Source organism: Crocodylus siamensis, chromosome 1 (genome assembly GCF_052110815.1).
Source record: "Crocodylus siamensis isolate JL-2025a chromosome 1, ASM5211081v1, whole genome shotgun sequence".
NCBI classification, from domain to species: Eukaryota; Metazoa; Chordata; order Crocodylia; family Crocodylidae; genus Crocodylus; species Crocodylus siamensis.
This window is the reverse complement of record NC_143395.1, coordinates 274803132-274821753: the sequence shown is the minus strand read 5'-3', so window position 1 is coordinate 274821753 and position 18622 is coordinate 274803132. Positions and strand designations below refer to the sequence as shown.

General features: G+C 43.0%; 1 protein-coding gene across 4 annotated transcripts in view; it reads left to right on the top strand.

Annotated features, from left to right (window-relative positions):
• NHS (NHS actin remodeling regulator) overlaps positions 1-18622 on the top strand; it is a 359633-nt gene that overhangs the window by 335395 nt on the left and 5616 nt on the right. For 3 of the 4 annotated variants that reach the window (XM_090062941.1, XM_090062947.1, XM_090062955.1), the window contains exons 4-8: positions 4478-4540; positions 6693-6885; positions 9657-9788; positions 11010-13973; positions 15307-15430. In XM_090062941.1, coding sequence (XP_089919067.1) covers positions 4478-4540; positions 6693-6885; positions 9657-9788; positions 11010-13973; positions 15307-15430 — 3476 coding nt within the window. Of the gene's footprint in view, positions 1-4477; positions 4541-5056; positions 5306-6692; positions 6886-9656; positions 9789-11009; positions 13974-15306; positions 15431-18622 lie in introns of those variants that run through there. The other variant, XM_090062965.1, reaches the window with a different exon arrangement.

Genomic DNA, 18622 nt, shown 5'->3' with positions numbered 1-18622 from the left:
AAAATAACCCTGCTTGGCTCCTCCTGGATTTGCAGCTGGGGGAGCTAGAGCCTGGGGTCCCCAGCAGTATAAAAAGCTTCCCTGTCCTGGCCCTATCAGTACAAAAAGCTGCCCTGGAAAGTAGGTCAGGGCTACTCACTCTCAGGAGCTTTTGGGGCCCAGCCCATTGGTACCTGGGGACACTACCCCCTGTGCAGGCTGGACTGTTGAAGCAGCCCTGAGAGTTCCCTGCACTCTTTACCCACTGCAGCAGTCTGGCAGTGGGGGCTGCTGCTGCCTGGCTGTGACCTGCTGTGCACCTGCCAGACCTGGATATGGACTGGATAGCCAGTAGAGGCATCTGCCCCTCTGGACCAGCTGCTAGTGGGCTGTGACTGCAGAGTTGGCCTTTGTGTGGCACTACTGCCATGTGTGCCCCTGCCCAGCCATCTGGGCACCTATTGCCTGAAAGATGCTCCCAGTGTGGTAGCCTGCTTTGAACTGTCAAAGCATGTCCTCCTGGCCCCAGTTGGCCAGAAGGTCAGCCACAGCCAGCTGTGTCCAAAGTGCCAGCTCTGAGCAGGTGTCTTTGCCTGGGCCCTGCCACTTGCCTCCCTAGCAGGAATTCTGGTGTCCCCTATTTGAAAACTGAAAAATCCCTGATAAAAAAGTCCCAAAGTCACTCTGTAAAATACCTTGAAATCCATGTTCCTCCACAATTAAAACAAAAGACTGCTATATATATAGAGAGAGAGAGGCAGAAAGTGAGAGACAGAGAGGCAATGATCAGTTGGGCAGTGCTCTATTGATATATCTACAGTGTTAAAGCAATTTGGAAGCCTACCAGTGTCTCTAGCATCATAATAAAATGAATTCTAAATGCCTATATGTTTTTGCTGTTTGCCTTTGGTTTTCTTACCATAGAGCAGTGAGAGCTCCCTGTGACCCCTTCACTAACTAAGATGCAGGGACAGCTATCCTTGCAGCTACAGCTCCTGCCAGGAGGTCTCATCCTGTCTGGCAGCTGGACATGTAGGGTGTATGCTAGGGGAATATGGGGTTTGCAGGAGTAGGGTGGCAAGGGGGGTGGGGGATGTGGGTGGCTGTGGGGGGCCATGGGGTGTGTTGTGGGTAGGTGTAAGTGGATTGTGGGGGGGGGGCTGCTCAGGAGGGATGGGTTTCCAGCCCACCACAGGGTGCAGCCCCCCTGCACAGCTTACAGACTGCTCCCCACAGGCGCTACAGCCCCCCAACAGGGGTTACAGCCCCCCCCAACAGGGGCCACATGCTCCACCCTTGCTTGCTCCCCTAGCTCCCTGGATTGCTGCCCCACCTGGCCCCATCATGTGCTGGCTCCTACAGCCCCAACGCCCGCTTCTATCCCCAGCCCCCTGATGGCTGCCTTACCGCTGCTCACTCCCTCAGACCCCCCAGTGGCTGTCTTACCCAGCCCCAGCACCTGCCTGCACCCCCAGCCCCCACAATGGCTGCGCCCCCCCCCCCAAGCCCCAGCCTCTTGGCACTTAAAAAAACCCAAAAAAACAAACAAAAAAAAGCCTCGCACTCACTGGCAGTAGTAGGGGCTGTGGGGGCTCTGAAGCCATGTGGAAGAGCCCCTCCCCCACTCCCCAACAGGGGACAGTGGGGCTCCCCAAATCCCCTCCCCTTGGTCCCAGAAGTCTGGGAATCAAAAAAAAAAAAAAAAAGCCCCCCTGCTGGTGGCTCCACCCAGCCCCAGCATCATGGCAATTAAAGAAAAATATCCCCGCACCCACCAGAAGTAGCAGCTGCCATTGGGAGCAGTGGGGCCTTGTGGCAGAAACCCCTCCCTCTCCCCTGTGCAGCATGGGGCAGTGCGGACCAGCCCCAGCCTCCTGGCACCCACACTGCCGCTGCCCCGTTGCACGGGTGCGGCCAGGGTTGGCAGGGCACTGCGCGGCTCTGCACACTGTAGGGCAGCTGGGGTCACTGTTCCTGTAACCTGAGCCCTGTGCTGCGTGGAGGGGCTCTGCCATGAGGCCCCTGTGATCCCGACAGGAACTGCGACTGCTGGTGAGTGAGGGGCTTTTTTTTTTTTTAATTGCCACGATACTGGGGCTGGGTGGAGCAGTGATCGGGGTCTTGGGGGTAAGCAGGGGATGGGGCCCAGTGTGGCAGTGATCGGGAGGGGGTTCAGGGGGCAGGTGGGTTAGGGATGGGGCTGTATGGGGCAGCAATCGGGGGGGGCTTGGGGGTAAGCAGGGGATGGGGCCAGGTGGGGCAGTGATCGGGGGGTCTGGGGGGCAGGCGGATTGGGCCTGTGTGGGGCAGCAATCAGGGGGGCTGGGAGAACAGCATTCTGGGGGGCTGGGGGAGCAGGCGGGGCCAGTGGGGATCCCCCTCATGGTGCCCTTCCCCCTCCTCCAGCCCCCCCCCCCCCCCATGGTTGTCTCAGGGCATAATCCGGGACCATGCCCTGCCCTGTTTTTTTCCCCTGCGGTTTTTTTTTGACCTCAGATATAAGATTTCATAGATTTCATAGACATCAGGGCTAGAAGGGACCTCGAAAGATCATTGAGTCCAGCCCCTGGCCTGAAGTACAGGAAGTCAGCTGGGGTCATAGGATCCCAGCAAGATGAGATATAAGGGGTCTAATTGTACCCCTGCACTGCAAATTTGCAGCGTGGGGAACATTTTTTCATTCCACACATGCCTCGTGCAGCATCTTAAAGGGCTTTGAGATACTGCAAGATGCACATGCACGCTCATCTGGATCCATGAAGTTCAGAGGCATAAGAGGGCAGTTGTCTGTCCTGAGCAGCATCAGAGCATGGCACAGCAACAGCTTCCAGGTGTGGGTGGCAGTGGGTATGGCCAGCCAGCAATGGTCAACTGCCTCAGATACTTCCTTTTGGTTACACTACTGATGAAGTCAGAAAGAAGAGATCCCTAGGCTGTCCCTCCTTGTTTGTGTACCTGTGTACATACAGGCACCATGTGGCCCTGATCTTAACATGGTGAGAATTTCCACTTTAAGACTGTCAAATCAGCGAAACCAGTCTCAGACAATCCACACTCCTCTTAGGAAGTCTTTAAAAACTGCCAGAGAAAACTTGAATTTCAGTGTAAAAGTTGATTGGCTGCTGTGATTCTGCTCAGGGGAGATTACTGGAAGCCGTGGGGAGAGATAAGAGGATAGCATCATCCTTTCACATGGGAAAAGCTAGCGGAGACCTAAATTGTTGATGTATTTCTTGGTTAGGTTCTGTGCAAAAACTGGGCAATAGTATTAGACACTGTTCCCACTGCTTGGGATCCCATTTTTTAGCCCTGCTCTTATTTTGAGAGAATTTGTTTTAGACTTAATCCAGATGGCTTGCTAAATATTTTTAGGAAAATTGGGAGTGGTCATTGATACTTGATTTGCTTCCCTTCTCCCATCATACATAAGGACACCTATCTTGGAAGCTGCATTCAGGTGCAGTCCTGGACAAAGAAGGTAATACTGGAGGCAGGACCACTATGTAGATACAGGCAACTTGTGAGAAACAGTGTTATTTAAAAGAAAAATTGACCTCAGGCAGTACTGAAAGTTAGGACCTGAATGTCTCAGTACATCTGCATACCCTCCGGGGGTTCTCCGACTGTGGTTTGTGACTCACAGAACAGGCGGGTTTTGGCAGGAAGGAATGTGGCCCATAATTGGATCTCTTTGCTAGCCTACAAAATGAGACGCTCACTGTTACCCAGATGGAAAAATGCTTCATAACCAAAGGATTTCAGCATTAACAAAGGCCACATTTTCTTTTTTTCTTTCTCTCTCTGTCTCTTTTTACCTTTTATTTAGCACTTCCAAAGATGTCATCTTTCATTTATAAGTGTTGGTACAATTCATCATAAACAAACCAGGATCTCCAAGTTGAAAAAAACCTGAACAATATTGGGATTCAGTGAGATCAAATAATATGCTGGACAGCTATATACATCCTTTAAAACGTTATGCAAGTGCATAGGAGACAACTGTCCTTTGTTATTGTGACAGAATGATTACAGCTTAGCTGGTTATAATCATGAAATCAGAAATTCAGACTTCGACTACCAAATAATATCATCTGCAGAATTGCCCTTATTTATGTGCATTTTTAACTATAAGATTAAAAAATCTTTAATTTCCACTTAACTAGAAGATATATAATTAACATGTAATTTGAATGAGCGCCTTGTATTAACGTGGTGTCAGTGCTAAGGAGTTGACAACATAAATCTGCATTAACATGATTTAAGAATGTCTACACAAGTTTTGTGTCAATGGTCAGGTCCTTAAGTACCAAGTGATACCATGGAAAAAAGTAACAATTTCTAAAAGGTAAATTGCTCAGTTGGAAATAGACGTTATAATTTTACTGTTTAACATTTCATACTCATTTCTCCAGACAAAACTGATGTGTTTTAACCAGAATCATTTTGTGTACGTGTTTAATTTTTTTCTTTTTTTTCCTTTTACAATTCATATTTATAGTTTAACAGCACCCGCTCGCCCTCCCCCACTGAGTGTTGCCACATGACCCCATGGAGTAGAAAGGTATTGGAAAAACAAGCATTCCTAAACTAACAGCCCTATCTCACTCATTTTCTCCCTTTCAAATCCTAACCCTTTCTCTTGCTTGCTTTTCTTTTGCTCACTTTTTTGCCTTGTGTTAAGGAAAACAGTTTTTATATATTACTCTTCTATCAATAAGGCATGCCAACTGCTTTCTTTTTAATTCGGGTAAGCTTAACAGGTTTAGTAGACTGGAAACTGTTTCCCCCTATTACCTAGTTTTGAAGGCCTGGAGCCAGATGGACTATGTGATTGCATATTCTTTTCTTGTAACATGTGGAGTATTTTTCAAAATCTTAAGGAATCATCCAAATGATGCCCAAGGAAAAGCATATATTTATTCCACAGACAGCTGTCATGTTTGTTGTTTAAGGGACAACTTCAGTAAATAGTCAGAGCCTGTAGTCAGGTCACTACTCTTTCTTTGTCTGGCAGTCCATTGTTATTCACTGAATAAATCAGCAACAAATGCAGTCTGCATGTGTATATGTGAGTGTGTGTGTGGCTTTTTTTTTTTTTTGCATGCACCAAAACTTTTTTTTTGGAAGTTACCTAGGAAACAAAGTCTTTTGTGCTTCAAGTTTATATGAGCTATTCACGTCTGCTGGGGATCGGCACAAAAGCTCCAGAGAGAAAGAAGACTGCAATGTTTTACTAAAACCCTACATGGAAAAAAATGTTTTTCTCAGGGGGGAAAACATACAGTCTCTTGGGTTTATGGGTGTTTTTGCAGATAACATTAACAAGGTAAGTAAGTGTCCTGCAATTTAGCTATTAAGTATGATCTTAAACACTTTTGCAATCAGTTTGGAACTGTTGTTTGCCAAATTTTAGATCTGCAACTCCCACAGGATTTGTGAGAATGTGATTAAGAGAAGTGGCATAAAGGGAACAATTTTGGTTTGAGAGTGTAATATTAAGCATGAAATGCTACATTTTGTGCCAAAGAAAGTAAGTAAAATATCTTGCGTTAACTACATGTGCTCATAAAGCTAAATTTCTGGCAATAAACTGAAAGCAACAAACATAAATGAGAGCCTTAATAGTCAGCCAGCTGGGAATCTAACACTGAAAAGAAAACCAGGCTAGGAAATATTGCTAAATATTTACTGGAAGATACAGACAGGTTTCCTGAACTAGTCAAAGACTTGTCACAGAAATGTATTAACTACAGAAGACGGGAAAGATAGGCGGACAAAGAATAAGAGTTTCTCCCCCTCCCCCACTTGCAAACAAAACAGAAAGTTCTTTCCACAGAGCGAGGTGGTTTCAAAATATGTCTTTAATTCAGGAATAGAAGGAAATGTTGATCGCATATTCCTTTCTTGTTAACTGAAACTTCAACATTGCAGATAGAGTATTTCTCTTTTCTTTTTAAAAGCACTTACCTTCTTTTCTTCCATGTAATTAACTTCTCTCTGTGCTTATTCGGCTTTCTATATGTTTATGTCTAGTGGTCTTAGTAACATGTCTTGAAATATGTGTGTTCTCCAAATGATGCTTCTTAAAGTGACAGTCATTGGTCAGGATTCTTCTGACACTAGTGCCGTCAACAGCATCTTCAGCCAAATATTTATTTGTAGAGTTTTCCTACAAATAAAACTCTTTGAACTGTTCATATTCCTAGTTGATTCATAAAGGCAAAATGTGTATCTTTCTAAAGCATGGATTGATATTTTGAAAGCTTTGGGCCCCTTGTCAAATTAATTCTTTCTTGGGGCTCATTTTCAGAAGTTGTCACTACACTAGTGCTTATAGGTTTTTGCATGCACATTTCTAGCAGTTCTATGTGTATGTGATAATGACATGCAAATATGGGTGTGGATGGATTTAAAATTTGTGATAATGGGTACATATTGTAATAAATGTGAGCTATGTCTTCAGAAGCTGAAATGTGTCCCCAAAAATAGTTACTCTTCACTACAGTGTTTCCAGTAGGCTGAGGGTATGTTTTTTTTCTTACCGTAACATCACATCCACTTGGGAGAAAAAGTACAGTTGACCTGTTTGAATATCTATAACTCTTACTGCTTCCCTACAACCTACTTCTGATCTCAGTAGAAGCTGCTTTGTTTAAAAATTAGCCTTGAAAGACTTAACAGTGAACACTGATTTTGAATGTATTCATTTGCAGTCCCATCCACCAGAAGACGAAGATACAGATGTCATGTTAGGGCAGAGGCCGAAAAATCCAATACATAATATCCCTTCTACACTGGATAAGCAAACCAATTGGAGTAAAGCACTACCTCTCCCAACTCCGGAGGAGAAAATGAAACAAGATGCCCAAGTGATTTCCTCTTGCATTATCCCCATCAATGTCACTGGTACAAATCTCTTCTATTCCTTTTGCTTGATTTAAGGGTGTTTAGGTCAAAGCATGTTATTTTAAGTCTGTTTCAGAATACAAGACTTTGAGAGTCTACTACTGTCCCTCAAGAATTTAGGTTAGAAGACATTTAATGAACTAAATTTATTCCTAATGTACATCCAATACGGTCGTTGAAGTTACAACTGGGATTAATTTGGCTGTAACTTCAGTGTATTGGTGTCATGTTATAAACTATTATCTAACATAAGTGTCTATAGTATGATGTGTAATTTTGTTATATATAACACTAATTGTTTTTATTTATAAAGACATAGCACAGCTCTTTGAGTTTACTTGAAACGTAACACAGAAAGCCACAGTGATTGATCATATGATTATCATGTGTAACGGAGCAAATAAGAGCAGAGAATATACTCAGTATTTGCATGTGTTGAATATATAACTATTGGTTATATAACTTGTAAACAACTGCTTTGAGCTCTCTTTTCATGCCTCTAGGTTGAAGGTATAGTACTGGCATCTTTATTTATAAGGCTTTTAAATTTTAAGTCACTGAATTTATCTAAAGGATTCACTTCCATATTAATATGCAGCATGTATATAGGCTATGAAATATGAGTGATAATTTATTTTCTAAAATTACAAATATCAGCTCCATTTTTTTCTCGCTTGCTTGCTTGCTTTCTCTGTCTCTCACCTCCTTGTATCATTTGGTGCTCTGATAAATAGGAAAATTATGTGACCTTTTCCCCCAAATTTTTATACCACATTTTTATTCCTTTAAGAATGTAAACTTGGTTAACTTCTATGATTAAAGATTTTGCTACAGAGATCACAAAAAACAGCTGCAAATTTACAGTTAACTTTATAACACAAATATTATTTATTCCATTGGGCTTTTCTAAAATTGCTACAGATAGAATGTATGTGGGGAGATCTTATGTCTATGCCCTAGAAGAAAGTAAAATTGTGATGTTTGTCCACTAGTAAAGACCATATTAATTCAAAATATAGCATAGCTCTTTAAGGAATATATTCTTTCAGGTATGCCTGCACCTACTTTCTAATATCACTCAGGTTGCACACCCATTTTGGAGCGGAGTATAACTCCAAGTCAGGGGCAAATGTCAACTTTTCAAGAAACAGAAATATTTAGGTAGAACTAACATGTCTTAAATTGGAACCAACCTTTTCCTGATCAGTTTTAGAGACCAAGTACAGCATGTAATTTTCTGCATGTCTGTCTTTATCATCCTTATTCAAACTTTTTGGAAGTAATTTTGCACGTATCAAAGGGGAGTTGCCCAAGATCACTTGTCTTTAGCAGATAACCCTGCACGTTTGCCATAAGGATTATGTTGAAATAAGGTACAATTGCTGGGACTTCTGATTGTTGATAGTTCTGATTTTCGTTTACAACAATCTGTTTTTATTTTACTTTTTTAAATTTCCAACCTGATAAATATGTGACTTTTAAGAATTACAGTTAATGGAATGCATAGCTCTTTTGTTCACCATTAAAGAAAGTTCTTCCTCTGCTTGTTCCAGGGGCATTGGTGGTTACAGGACATCTGTCTGACGCCTCTATCTCACAGTAGTAGATTTCAAGAAGAACTTTTACAAGAAAGTTACTTTTTAATGTTTTACATTGTTATGTAATGTAATCTGTATGTGTATGTCTGTGTATAATTATGGTTGATATAATTATACACTATTGAAATAGAGCTTTTTGAATCAGGAGGGGGTTTTTTTGGTTTTGGTTTTCTTTGTTTGTTTGTTTTCTTATTATTATGAACCACAATAACAAGTGGCCTTAACTTCACTGTTTACGGACCTGGCACATTTATTCAAACATGAACCTTGCCTACTTCAGAGAGCATGACTTTACAGTTGCTAAAGAACTATAAAAGCTAAGTGCTTATGTTTGACTGGCTCCCAATTAACTTTATATTGGCTGTGGAGCAGGAGAGAAAGCTTTCCTGAAGCAACAAGATGCAAAGCAAAGTATTCTTATCTATTCTAATAAATGGGTACCTGAAGTGCAGCTACAAAATCCAGATTAAGGCACTGAAATATGCAGCCTGGTTTTCAAAAATGCTCATTACTTAGCAACTACCGTTAACTTCTCTGAGAGCTGCTGGATACTGAGCACTTCATAAGTCCACACCAGCTATTGAGGTGTCTACCTGTGGTTTCAGAATTTGCGTTTTTAGGTGCCCATTTATGTAATTCTTGCCCACAGATAATAGTTAAGAAGAATGTTCTCTAAGCCTGAATATGGACTTCGGAGTCCAACTTTGGGCAACTTTTTTTGAAAATCCTGGCAATTCTATTTTTCCTTGTGCCTTGGCCTCCTAAGAATCACCAGACTACTAGTTTTATGACCCAGTTTATTTGTTTTGAAATGAGTCAGACCATAGCTGAATGGATCATTATTTGCAGCAGTGTTGGTATCATTGCCTCCAAGGCAGACAAGCAAGTAGCTCTGACACAGATGCCTTGCTGTACAGAATTCTTAACTTTTTTTCCCTTTCCTTTTTTATTTTTCCCCTTCTGTTACTTTTGGCAAAGCAGGCTGCTGAGATGGGGCTGGAGTTAGAAGTAAAACTGTGATATACTATAATATAATTTACATAAGAGCTGCATAAGGGCTCCCTTATATTTATTCATAGGCTTAATCCAAGCTCACATACCTCCTCTGTGTTCCAGCCATGAAAATTTGTTTACCATTTCTAAAGGCTAATGAGACCTATTTATGGGTTGCAGGAGTTGGTTTTGACAGAGAGGCTAGTATACGCTGCTCTCTTGTTCATTCACAATCTGTACTACAGCGGAGACGAAAGTTGAGAAGGAGGAAAACCATCTCTGGCATCCCCAGAAGAGTGCAACAAGAAATAGGTGTAGTATAAATAAAAATCTTCGATAGATAGCATTCTAACTGACTTAAATTGCAGGGATACAAAGTGGCAGCCTGCCTTCCAAACAGCTTTCTAAGGAAGTTGTTAAGCTTTAATGGTTGCGAAGCTTGGAAATAATGTTTGTTTGTTTGTTTTTTTCTTCCTTTAATACAGCAAGAAAAGCTATATCACTCAATATGGCCTCTATGTACCAGAGACCTTACCGAGTGATATACATACATGTTCAGCCCTTATTGTTTAAATGTAATCAGTTTACTTAATTTTTTTTCAGTTTATTTTTGTTCTATAACCATAGTTATGTACATAAAAAGTAACTAGATTCAGTGAAAGTTTTTTCTTGTGCAAGAGATCTTAAGGTAAAGAAGTGATAGATGTTACCCTTCAAGTGGATGAGTAGTCACAGCACACAGAGCAACTTATGTGTATGACCAGTTGAATGTTAGATATCTTCATTAGATAGCTGCAAGTGCTTTACGGAAAACTTTGCCAAACATTCTTTTTCTGTTATACTTTTTTTCTGATTTTCTTCCTCTTGTTCCTTACTATTGAAGATATTTGCATGAAATCTGGTAGCCTAGTTGGGATCTTACTTAGGTTTGTATAGCAGCCAAGTTTAAAACTTGTGAGATCAGGAGTAGGCCCGGAGTCTGTATGTCTTCAGCTTTAGTTCATCTGTACCTGAAGTCAGTCATGATCTTGCAGTTGGTTCCAGTGAAATTCTATCACAAACAGAAGCGTGTTCCTCGTAGGGAATAAACAACCAGAACCTACGAAACAAAGAACCTATTGTCATTTAAATATCCTCAGTAATAAAAAGGAAGAGAAAGGAAATTCATAAATGATATAAAATTCAAATAGACCTGTTTGAAAAAGATGTTTACAAAGTTCTCTGTGAGGTATCATTTCATGCAAACAGCCAGTATTAGTTGAAATACAGTGTCACAAACTCAAAAGTGAATTTGTATCTAATTCCAGCAAGACTAGCTCAGAGTGAGATCACTATGCAGGAACAAAAGAATTTCCCACTTTTCCAGGATAAGGTCTACCTTCTTTTTTTTTTATAGTAAAGTTAAATTTGGTTTAATACTCAGCAAAAAAAAAAGAGACAAACTACAGCAGATATGTTTCTCAGATTGCTCTAAGGGTCATCCTGAGTCGGCAATGTGAAAGCGTATCTCACATTATTTTACGTATATCCTAGATTCTGATGAGTCTCCTGTAGCAAGAGAACGGAATGTAATTGTGCATACAAACCCAGACTTCTCCAATACAGTCAACCGGAGATCAGGTACCAGAGACTCTGGGTGCCAGACTGAAGAAATTCTTATTGCTGCTCCATCCAGGAGAAGAATCCGAGCTCAGAGAGGTCAGAGCGTTGTAGCCTCCCTGTCGCACTCAGCTGGCAACATCCTGGTGCTGACAGACAATGGGGATTCAGTGTTTGCTACAGCAGTGAGCAACCGCATCCGATCACGGAGTCTTCCTCGTGAAGGTGCTAGAACCAGTGAAGCTGATCAAGATGCTGAGGCCAAAACTTTGGTGTATGAAGCAAACTGCTTTTTGGCAGGCCAAGAAAGAATCCCAAAAAAGGGTAAAGATGCCATCGATAAACAAGATTCACAAGAACACCAGCCTATAGGTTTGACCTGTTCCCAGCATCTCCACAGCCCAGAGCATAACATAAATGAGAGAGGGAGGTCGAGGTTGTCCAGGATGGCAGATTCTGGTAGCTGTGAGATTTCCTCAAACTCTGACACCTTTGGGAGCCCCATTCACTCTATTTCCACAGCAGGTGTCCTTCTCAGCAGCCACATGGACCAAAAGGATGACCACCAGTCCTCCAGTGGGAACTGGAGTGGGAGTAGCTCAACATGTCCCTCACAGACATCTGAAACCATTCCTCCAGCTGCTTCTCCTCCACTGACTGGCTCTTCACATTGTGACTCAGAGCTGTCATTGAACACTGCTCCTAACGCCAATGAAGATTCCAGTGTCTTTATAACAGAGCAGTTCAGTGATCACGTAGATAAGGTTAGAGGTCACAGGGCAAGCTCCTTCACCTCCACCGTAGCAGATTTACTTGATGACCCCAATAACAGCAACACGAGCGATAGCGAATGGAACTACTTGCATCATCATCATGATGCATCGTGTCGTCAGGATTTCAGCCCTGAACGCTCGAAGGCTGACAGCCTGGGATGCCCAAGTTTTACAAGCATGGCCACTTATGACAGTTTTCTAGAAAAGACTCCATCTGACAAGGCAGACACTAGCTCTCACTTTTCTGTGGACACTGAAGGATATTATACCTCCATGCACTTTGACTGTGGTCTCAAGGGTAATAAAAGTTATATTTGTAACTATGCAGCCGCAGGCTCTGAGAGTGGCCAGAATGCAGGTGTTGCTTCCAGTATCACTGATTGTGCCTGGCAGGGTTGTGTAAACCACAGGAGGCAGGGAAGACAGAGCATCTCTCTTAAGAAACCAAAGGCAAAGCCAGCCCCACCAAAACGCAGCTCATCTTTGAGGAAATCTGAGAGCAGCGTGGATCTTCCTGAGAAGAACGAACCAAAGATAAGCGGTGGGCAGCACGTGCCTCACACTTCCAGGGAAATGAAGTTGCCACTTGAGTTTTCAAACATACCCTCCAGAGTGGAAAACTCTAATCTGCCAAGCAAACAGGAACTCTCCTGGATTAACCAGAATGACAGTGGATTAAAGGACACTCCGTTTGACACGACAGATATTCCATCATTTAAAGATGAAGGTGCTGACCAATCTCACTATGCAGATCTCTGGCTTCTAAATGACTTGAAAACTAATGATCCTTATAGGTCTTTATCCAATTCAAGCACTGCTACGGGTACTACAGTCATAGAGTGCATCAAGTCCCCAGAGAGTTCTGAATCACAAACATCACAGTCTGGATCAAGAGCCACCACTCCATCCCTCCCCTCTGTTGATAATGAGTTTAAACTGGCTTCTCCAGAAAAGCTGGCTGGTTTAGCCTCCCCGTCTAGTGGTTACTCCAGTCAGTCTGAAACACCAACATCTTCTTTCCCAACAGCTTTCTTTTCTGGACCCTTATCCCCAGGGGGTGGTAAAAGAAAGCCAAAAGTACCAGAAAGGAAGTCCTCATTGCAACAGCCACCTTCTAAAGACGGCAGTATATCTATAAACAAAGATCTCGAACTTCCAATTATACCTCCTACTCATCTTGACCTAAGTGCTCTTCATAATGTCTTGAATAAACCATTTGCGCACAGACACCAGTTGCATGTTTTGAATCACAATAAACAGAACGTGGTAGGAGAAGCACTAAATCCTAATCCTCCACCAGCCCTTGCTATCACACCTTCAGTTTTAAAATCTGTTCACCTTAGATCAATTAATAAGCCTGAAGAAGCAAAACAAAAAGACAGTGACACCGATCTTGTCTTCATAGAAGAAACCACATTAATGGTGACTGGCATTTCTCCAGTCAAAATGAAACCATTTGTAGGTAAAAAACCATTATCACGTCAGTACTCCACTGAAGATGCCATAATGTCGTACCCTGACTTTTCTCCAGTAGAGCCAGGCCCTGATAATCTGAATTCAGAAAAAAGTTCCTCTTTCATGGCACAGAATACTTGTGATCAAGACTCACTAACCTTAGCAAACGTGGATAGTTTAGAAGCTAAGTCCTTGAAAGACCATATGCACCCAGATAGTGAACTGTTACCAGAAAACACACCAAATAAAACCTGTAACACTTCTACACAAGAATTTCAAAAAGGCACAGTTGTCTTCACAAGTGATTATGAAGCAAAGACAGCTTCTGGCATGGAACAGGATGAGAGCCTTGATCACATGCAGATTCAGCAAGAATTATCAGCAGCCTCTGAACAAAAGTTTGTATCTGAGCGTGTGAATGAAACCATATCCCAGCCGGGGGAAGCAGACTTTAGCAATCAGCTTAAGCACCAGTTTGATTTAAGCCACCATGATAACAAAGTGCCTGGGAATATCACCTACGAGTCAGAGACAGCAACTGTAAATTCACTCAGTGAAAATAGTTCCGAGCAGGAAAATGATATCGCATCAGGTATTGCAACCAAAAGTGCCTCTGGTAACAGCAGGGCAGAAGAGACGCAGGGGAGTGCAGATCATGCTTCATTGAAAGGTAAGTGTTTTAATTATTATTTCTATTTTTAAAGGGATATATGGCATCCAAATTTATATTTAGCAATCTCTAAAACTATTGGATTGTACCTCCAGGATACCACAAATCAGCATAGCTCAATGAATATCAATCAGTGAAACTACCCTGGTTTAACAGCAGAGGATTCTCACCCTCTCTGCTGTAAAGATTCTTAAGAGAACTTGTATTTTACATTTTTCTGGGATTTTATTAATGTTAAGAAAAGAAAAGTTAACTAGCCCTTTGCACCAAGATACAGCATTTTGACAGATGTATAGAATCACAGAATCATAGAAAATGAGGGTTGGAAGGGACCTCAGGAGGTCATCTAGTCCAACCTCCTGCTCAAATCAGAACCACCCCCCAGCTATATCATCCCAGCCACATCTTTTTTCTAGCTGGGTCTTAAAAACCTCCAAGGATGGAGATTCTACAACCTCTCTGGGTAACCTGTTCCAGTGCTTTACTACCATCCCAGTAAAAAAGGTTTTCTTCATCTCTAACCTATGAGACCATTGCTCCTTGTTCTGTCATCTGCCACGACTGAAAACAGTCCAGCTCCATCCTCTTTGAAACCATGTTTCAGGTAGTTGAAGGTCACTATCAAATCCCCCCTCAGTCTTCTCTTCTGCAGACTAAATAAACCCAGTTCCCTCAGCCTCTCCTTGTAAGTCACATGCCCCAGGCCCCTAACTATTTTTGTCGCCCTCCACTGGACTTTCTCCAATTTGACCACATCCTTTCTGCAGTGGGGGAGCCCCAAACTGGACACAGTACTCCAGTGCTAAATAGACAGGAATAATCACTTCCCTCGATCTGCTAGCAATGCTGCTACTAATGCAGCCCAGTATGCTGTTAGTCTTGTTTGCAACAAGGGCGCACTTTTGGCTCATATTCAGCTTATTTTCCACTGTAACTTCCAGGTCCTTTTCTGCAGAGCTGCTGCTTAATCAGTTGGTCCCCAGCCTGTCCTGGTGCATAGGATTGTTTCGTCCTAAGTGCAGGACTTTACACTTATCCTTGTTGAATCAAATGAGATTTCTTTCAGTCAAGTCCTCCAGTTTCTCAAGGTCTCTCTGAGTCCTAGACTTGCCCTCCTGGACTTGGTGTGTGCTGCAAACTTGCTGAGGGTGCACTGTGTCCCATCTTCCAGGTTGTTGATGACATAGAATATTTTAGACTAGATTATAAAGTGTATAATATTATTGTCTAGACAGTTCCATTATTACTTGAGCCTGCAAATTGCATTAGCAGTTCTGTTGTAATGTGTGGCAGGCATCTGACTCATATCAGTGATTCCTTTTTCCTATTTAAGAATCTTCTCCAAGTGATGATTCCGTAATTTCGCCATTGAGTGAAGATTCTCAGCCTGAAACAGATGTTTTTGTGTCTCCAAATAAACCTCGTACCACTGAAGATCTTTTTGCAGTCATTCACAGGTGATCTAACATTACATTTATTGAAAACCATCAAAATATTGAATCCAAGTTTCTCTTCCTAAAATCTACAATTAAGCATCAACTGAGAATAACCAGTGACTAAATCCTGATTAAGTGTGTCATGTTTCCCTCTATTAGTTTGGAATTACATATTGTCAGTGCACCTTCTACTGTTATCAGCTAATGGAAGCATTTTTTTGGTCCAGGTGACAAAAATCTGTCTTTTTGATGCTGAAGATCTTTGGTTTTAATCCCATAATAACAAAACATTGCTGCTGTGTTGCCATAGTTAAGATAGTATTTACTTTTACACTGAAACCAGCAATATAGGTTATTTGTTGTATGTGAGGATCACAGTATAATCCAACTGTTGGTACATAGTGGGCATGTCTACACATGCATTTATGCCATCTTAAATTTACTGTGCAGTAATTTACTGCACAGTAAGTGGGAATAGGCCCGCGTCTACACATGCAAGCATTAAAGCACATTAATGCTGCGTGTGTACTGACTTGGGACTGAAGTTAGTCCCATGTCAATCCATACACAATGTTACTGTGCAGTAAGGTGCCTACATGTGCATTACTGTGTAGTAACTAATCAGGCATAAATTTGATACCTGCATGATTCAGGTATCAAATTTATGCTCAAATCGGCGTAAGTCTCCATATTTACCACGCAGTATGAGCATGCACGTGTAGACAGACACCCATATTGTACAGTAATTTTGGTTACTGCAGAGTAAATGCACATGTGTAGATGTGCCCCCTGTCTATGTAAAATTTAATTTTTTGAGGCACTTCAAGAAAATCTGCTATTTGGATTCTTATAGTTCTAAAAATTAAAAATTGGTGCTCCCCCTTAAGAGTTTACTTTCTGAGTATCACAAATCTGAGGCCACTTTAGCTTAAAACTACTGTAGAAAATGAAATGGTCTTTGGGGTCTTTGGAATTAAGTAATTACTTTGTTAATTAACAATAATTGATTTCCACTATTCCAACTCCTGCCTAGGTATATGCATCAAAGGTCTGGGTTACCTTTCATGCATACACCATGACACAGAAGGATCGATGGTTGCCAAAACAATAATGGATTAGGGTCAAAACTCTTGGTTTATAGCATGGTAAGATGAAGGAGAATATTACTTATTATAACCAATCCAGACCCTCCAGACATACAGGTTAAGGTATGATGGGATCTGATACTCAGTCCACATAATTGTGGTTCCTGCCTGCCACATGTGTTGCAGGTGGTTATTTGCCCCTGCAATGTGGCTGGGAGCCCCATCAGTTCATTTTTGAACTGGATGAATGGCTTGACAGAACTTTTTGCCTGTGAAAAAACAATAGCTACTGCTTAATAAAACATAGGGATACAAAATTGGAAGGGATCCCATAGGTATTGCATCCAGTCCTGCACCCTCCGGGCAGCTATGTGTTTGGCCTCCGCCACATGTTATACTTAAGGTGTGATTAACCAGTAGGGCTGTGCAAAATGGCTGTGTTTCATTTTGGTTTTGGATTTGGCCATTTTGGAGGGCAGAGATTCATTTCAGTGTTTCGGATCACTGTTCAGTTTCAATTCGGCCAAATCTGTTTCAGAGTTCAATGCTGTTTCGGTGATTTGGCCAAAGGCTATAATGGGGAATCACTAAAATGCCTATAACTTTGTCATTTCCTGCCTGATTTGGATGCAAATTGCAAGGTTGGTAGCCCCTTCTGAGGGCATGAAGCCTTCCAGGTTTCAAGGAGATAGGTGCAGGGGTTTCTGTGAAACTGCACCTCAAACTGTTCAAAGCAAAACTCGTATCACTTGCCAGCAGTGGCAGCCTGCTGTCATCCTGTATGCAGATCTAGGGGCCCGTGTCCCCCAGGAGGGCTGCAGAGACTCCTCCCAGGGAGCACGGGCCCCCAGATCTGCCCAGGGGATGACAGAAGGGTGCTGCTGCTGGCTGGGACCAGCATTTGATGCAACCCGTGCCAAGAACCGGGAAGACTGGTGCTGCTGCTGGCCTCAGCCAGCAGCGGCAGCATGCTGTCATCCCGTGTGCAGATCCAGGGGTCCGTGCCCCCCAGGCAGGCTGTGGGGCTGTGCCAGACTCCTCTTGCGGGGGCATGGGTCCCCAGATCTGTGTGCAGGATGACAGCAGGCTGCCGCTGCTGGCTGGGGCCAGCACCAGCACTAGGTTCTTTCCGGCACTTGGCACAGGCTTCACCAAGCAGACTTGGGTGCTGATGCTGGCCCCAGCCGGCAGCATGCTGTCATCCCGCGTGCAGATCTGTGGGCCTACACACCCCGGGAGACCTGCAGGGCCATACCAGACTCTTCTCAGGCAGGACACAGGCCCCCAGATCTGCGCGCAGGATGACAGCAGGCTGCTGGCGGGAATGGGGCTCGGTGCAGCCCGTGCCAAGTGCCAGGAAGACTGGTGCTGCTGCTGGCCCGAGCAAGCAGCAGCATGCTGTCATCCCAAGTACAGATCTGGGGCCCACACCCCCCGGGAGAGGTGCAGGGCTGTACTGGACTCTTCCTGGGGGGTGCAGGTCCCCAGATCTGCATGCGGGATGACAGCAGGCTGCCGTTGCCAGCTGGGACCAGCACCAGCACTGGGTTCTTTCTGGTGCTCAGTGTGGGCTGCACCAAATTTCGCACCCAACACCACTAGAGCCATCACCACACAATGCACACAAGAAGCCAAAATCTTGACACTACCCCAGTTGGGGTTCCCAACTTCCAGCACCTGTTCCAGTGCTTGGCCAACCAGGGATGTATTTAAACATTTGGTTTATTTGGCTATACTGGCCCTGTACAGTATGTGATGAAGGATTATGGGGCAATGTAGGACTGCCTTCATTCCTTAACCATTTATCTCTAGACTTGAAAGTAATTGTTGTTATTAAAGATGTACTGGATTTTTTTAAAAAGAAAATGCACCCTAATAGTCTGGGTATTACCTGGGTTCCATCAAAACATACCTTCAACCTTAACTCTTTAAAAATATTTTCATTTTTTCAGTGATAGTTAGGAACTTGAATGGGTGTATATATAAGTGCTGCAGGAGGGTAGTTCTGCTTCAAAGCTTGAGGCCTATTAAAACAGGGGGTCCCTCTTCCAAGGGACCTTCCCAAGTCCACAGAAGGTGCATGCAAAGTTATGTCCACTTTGGATACTGGGGTAATGAACAGTGGTGG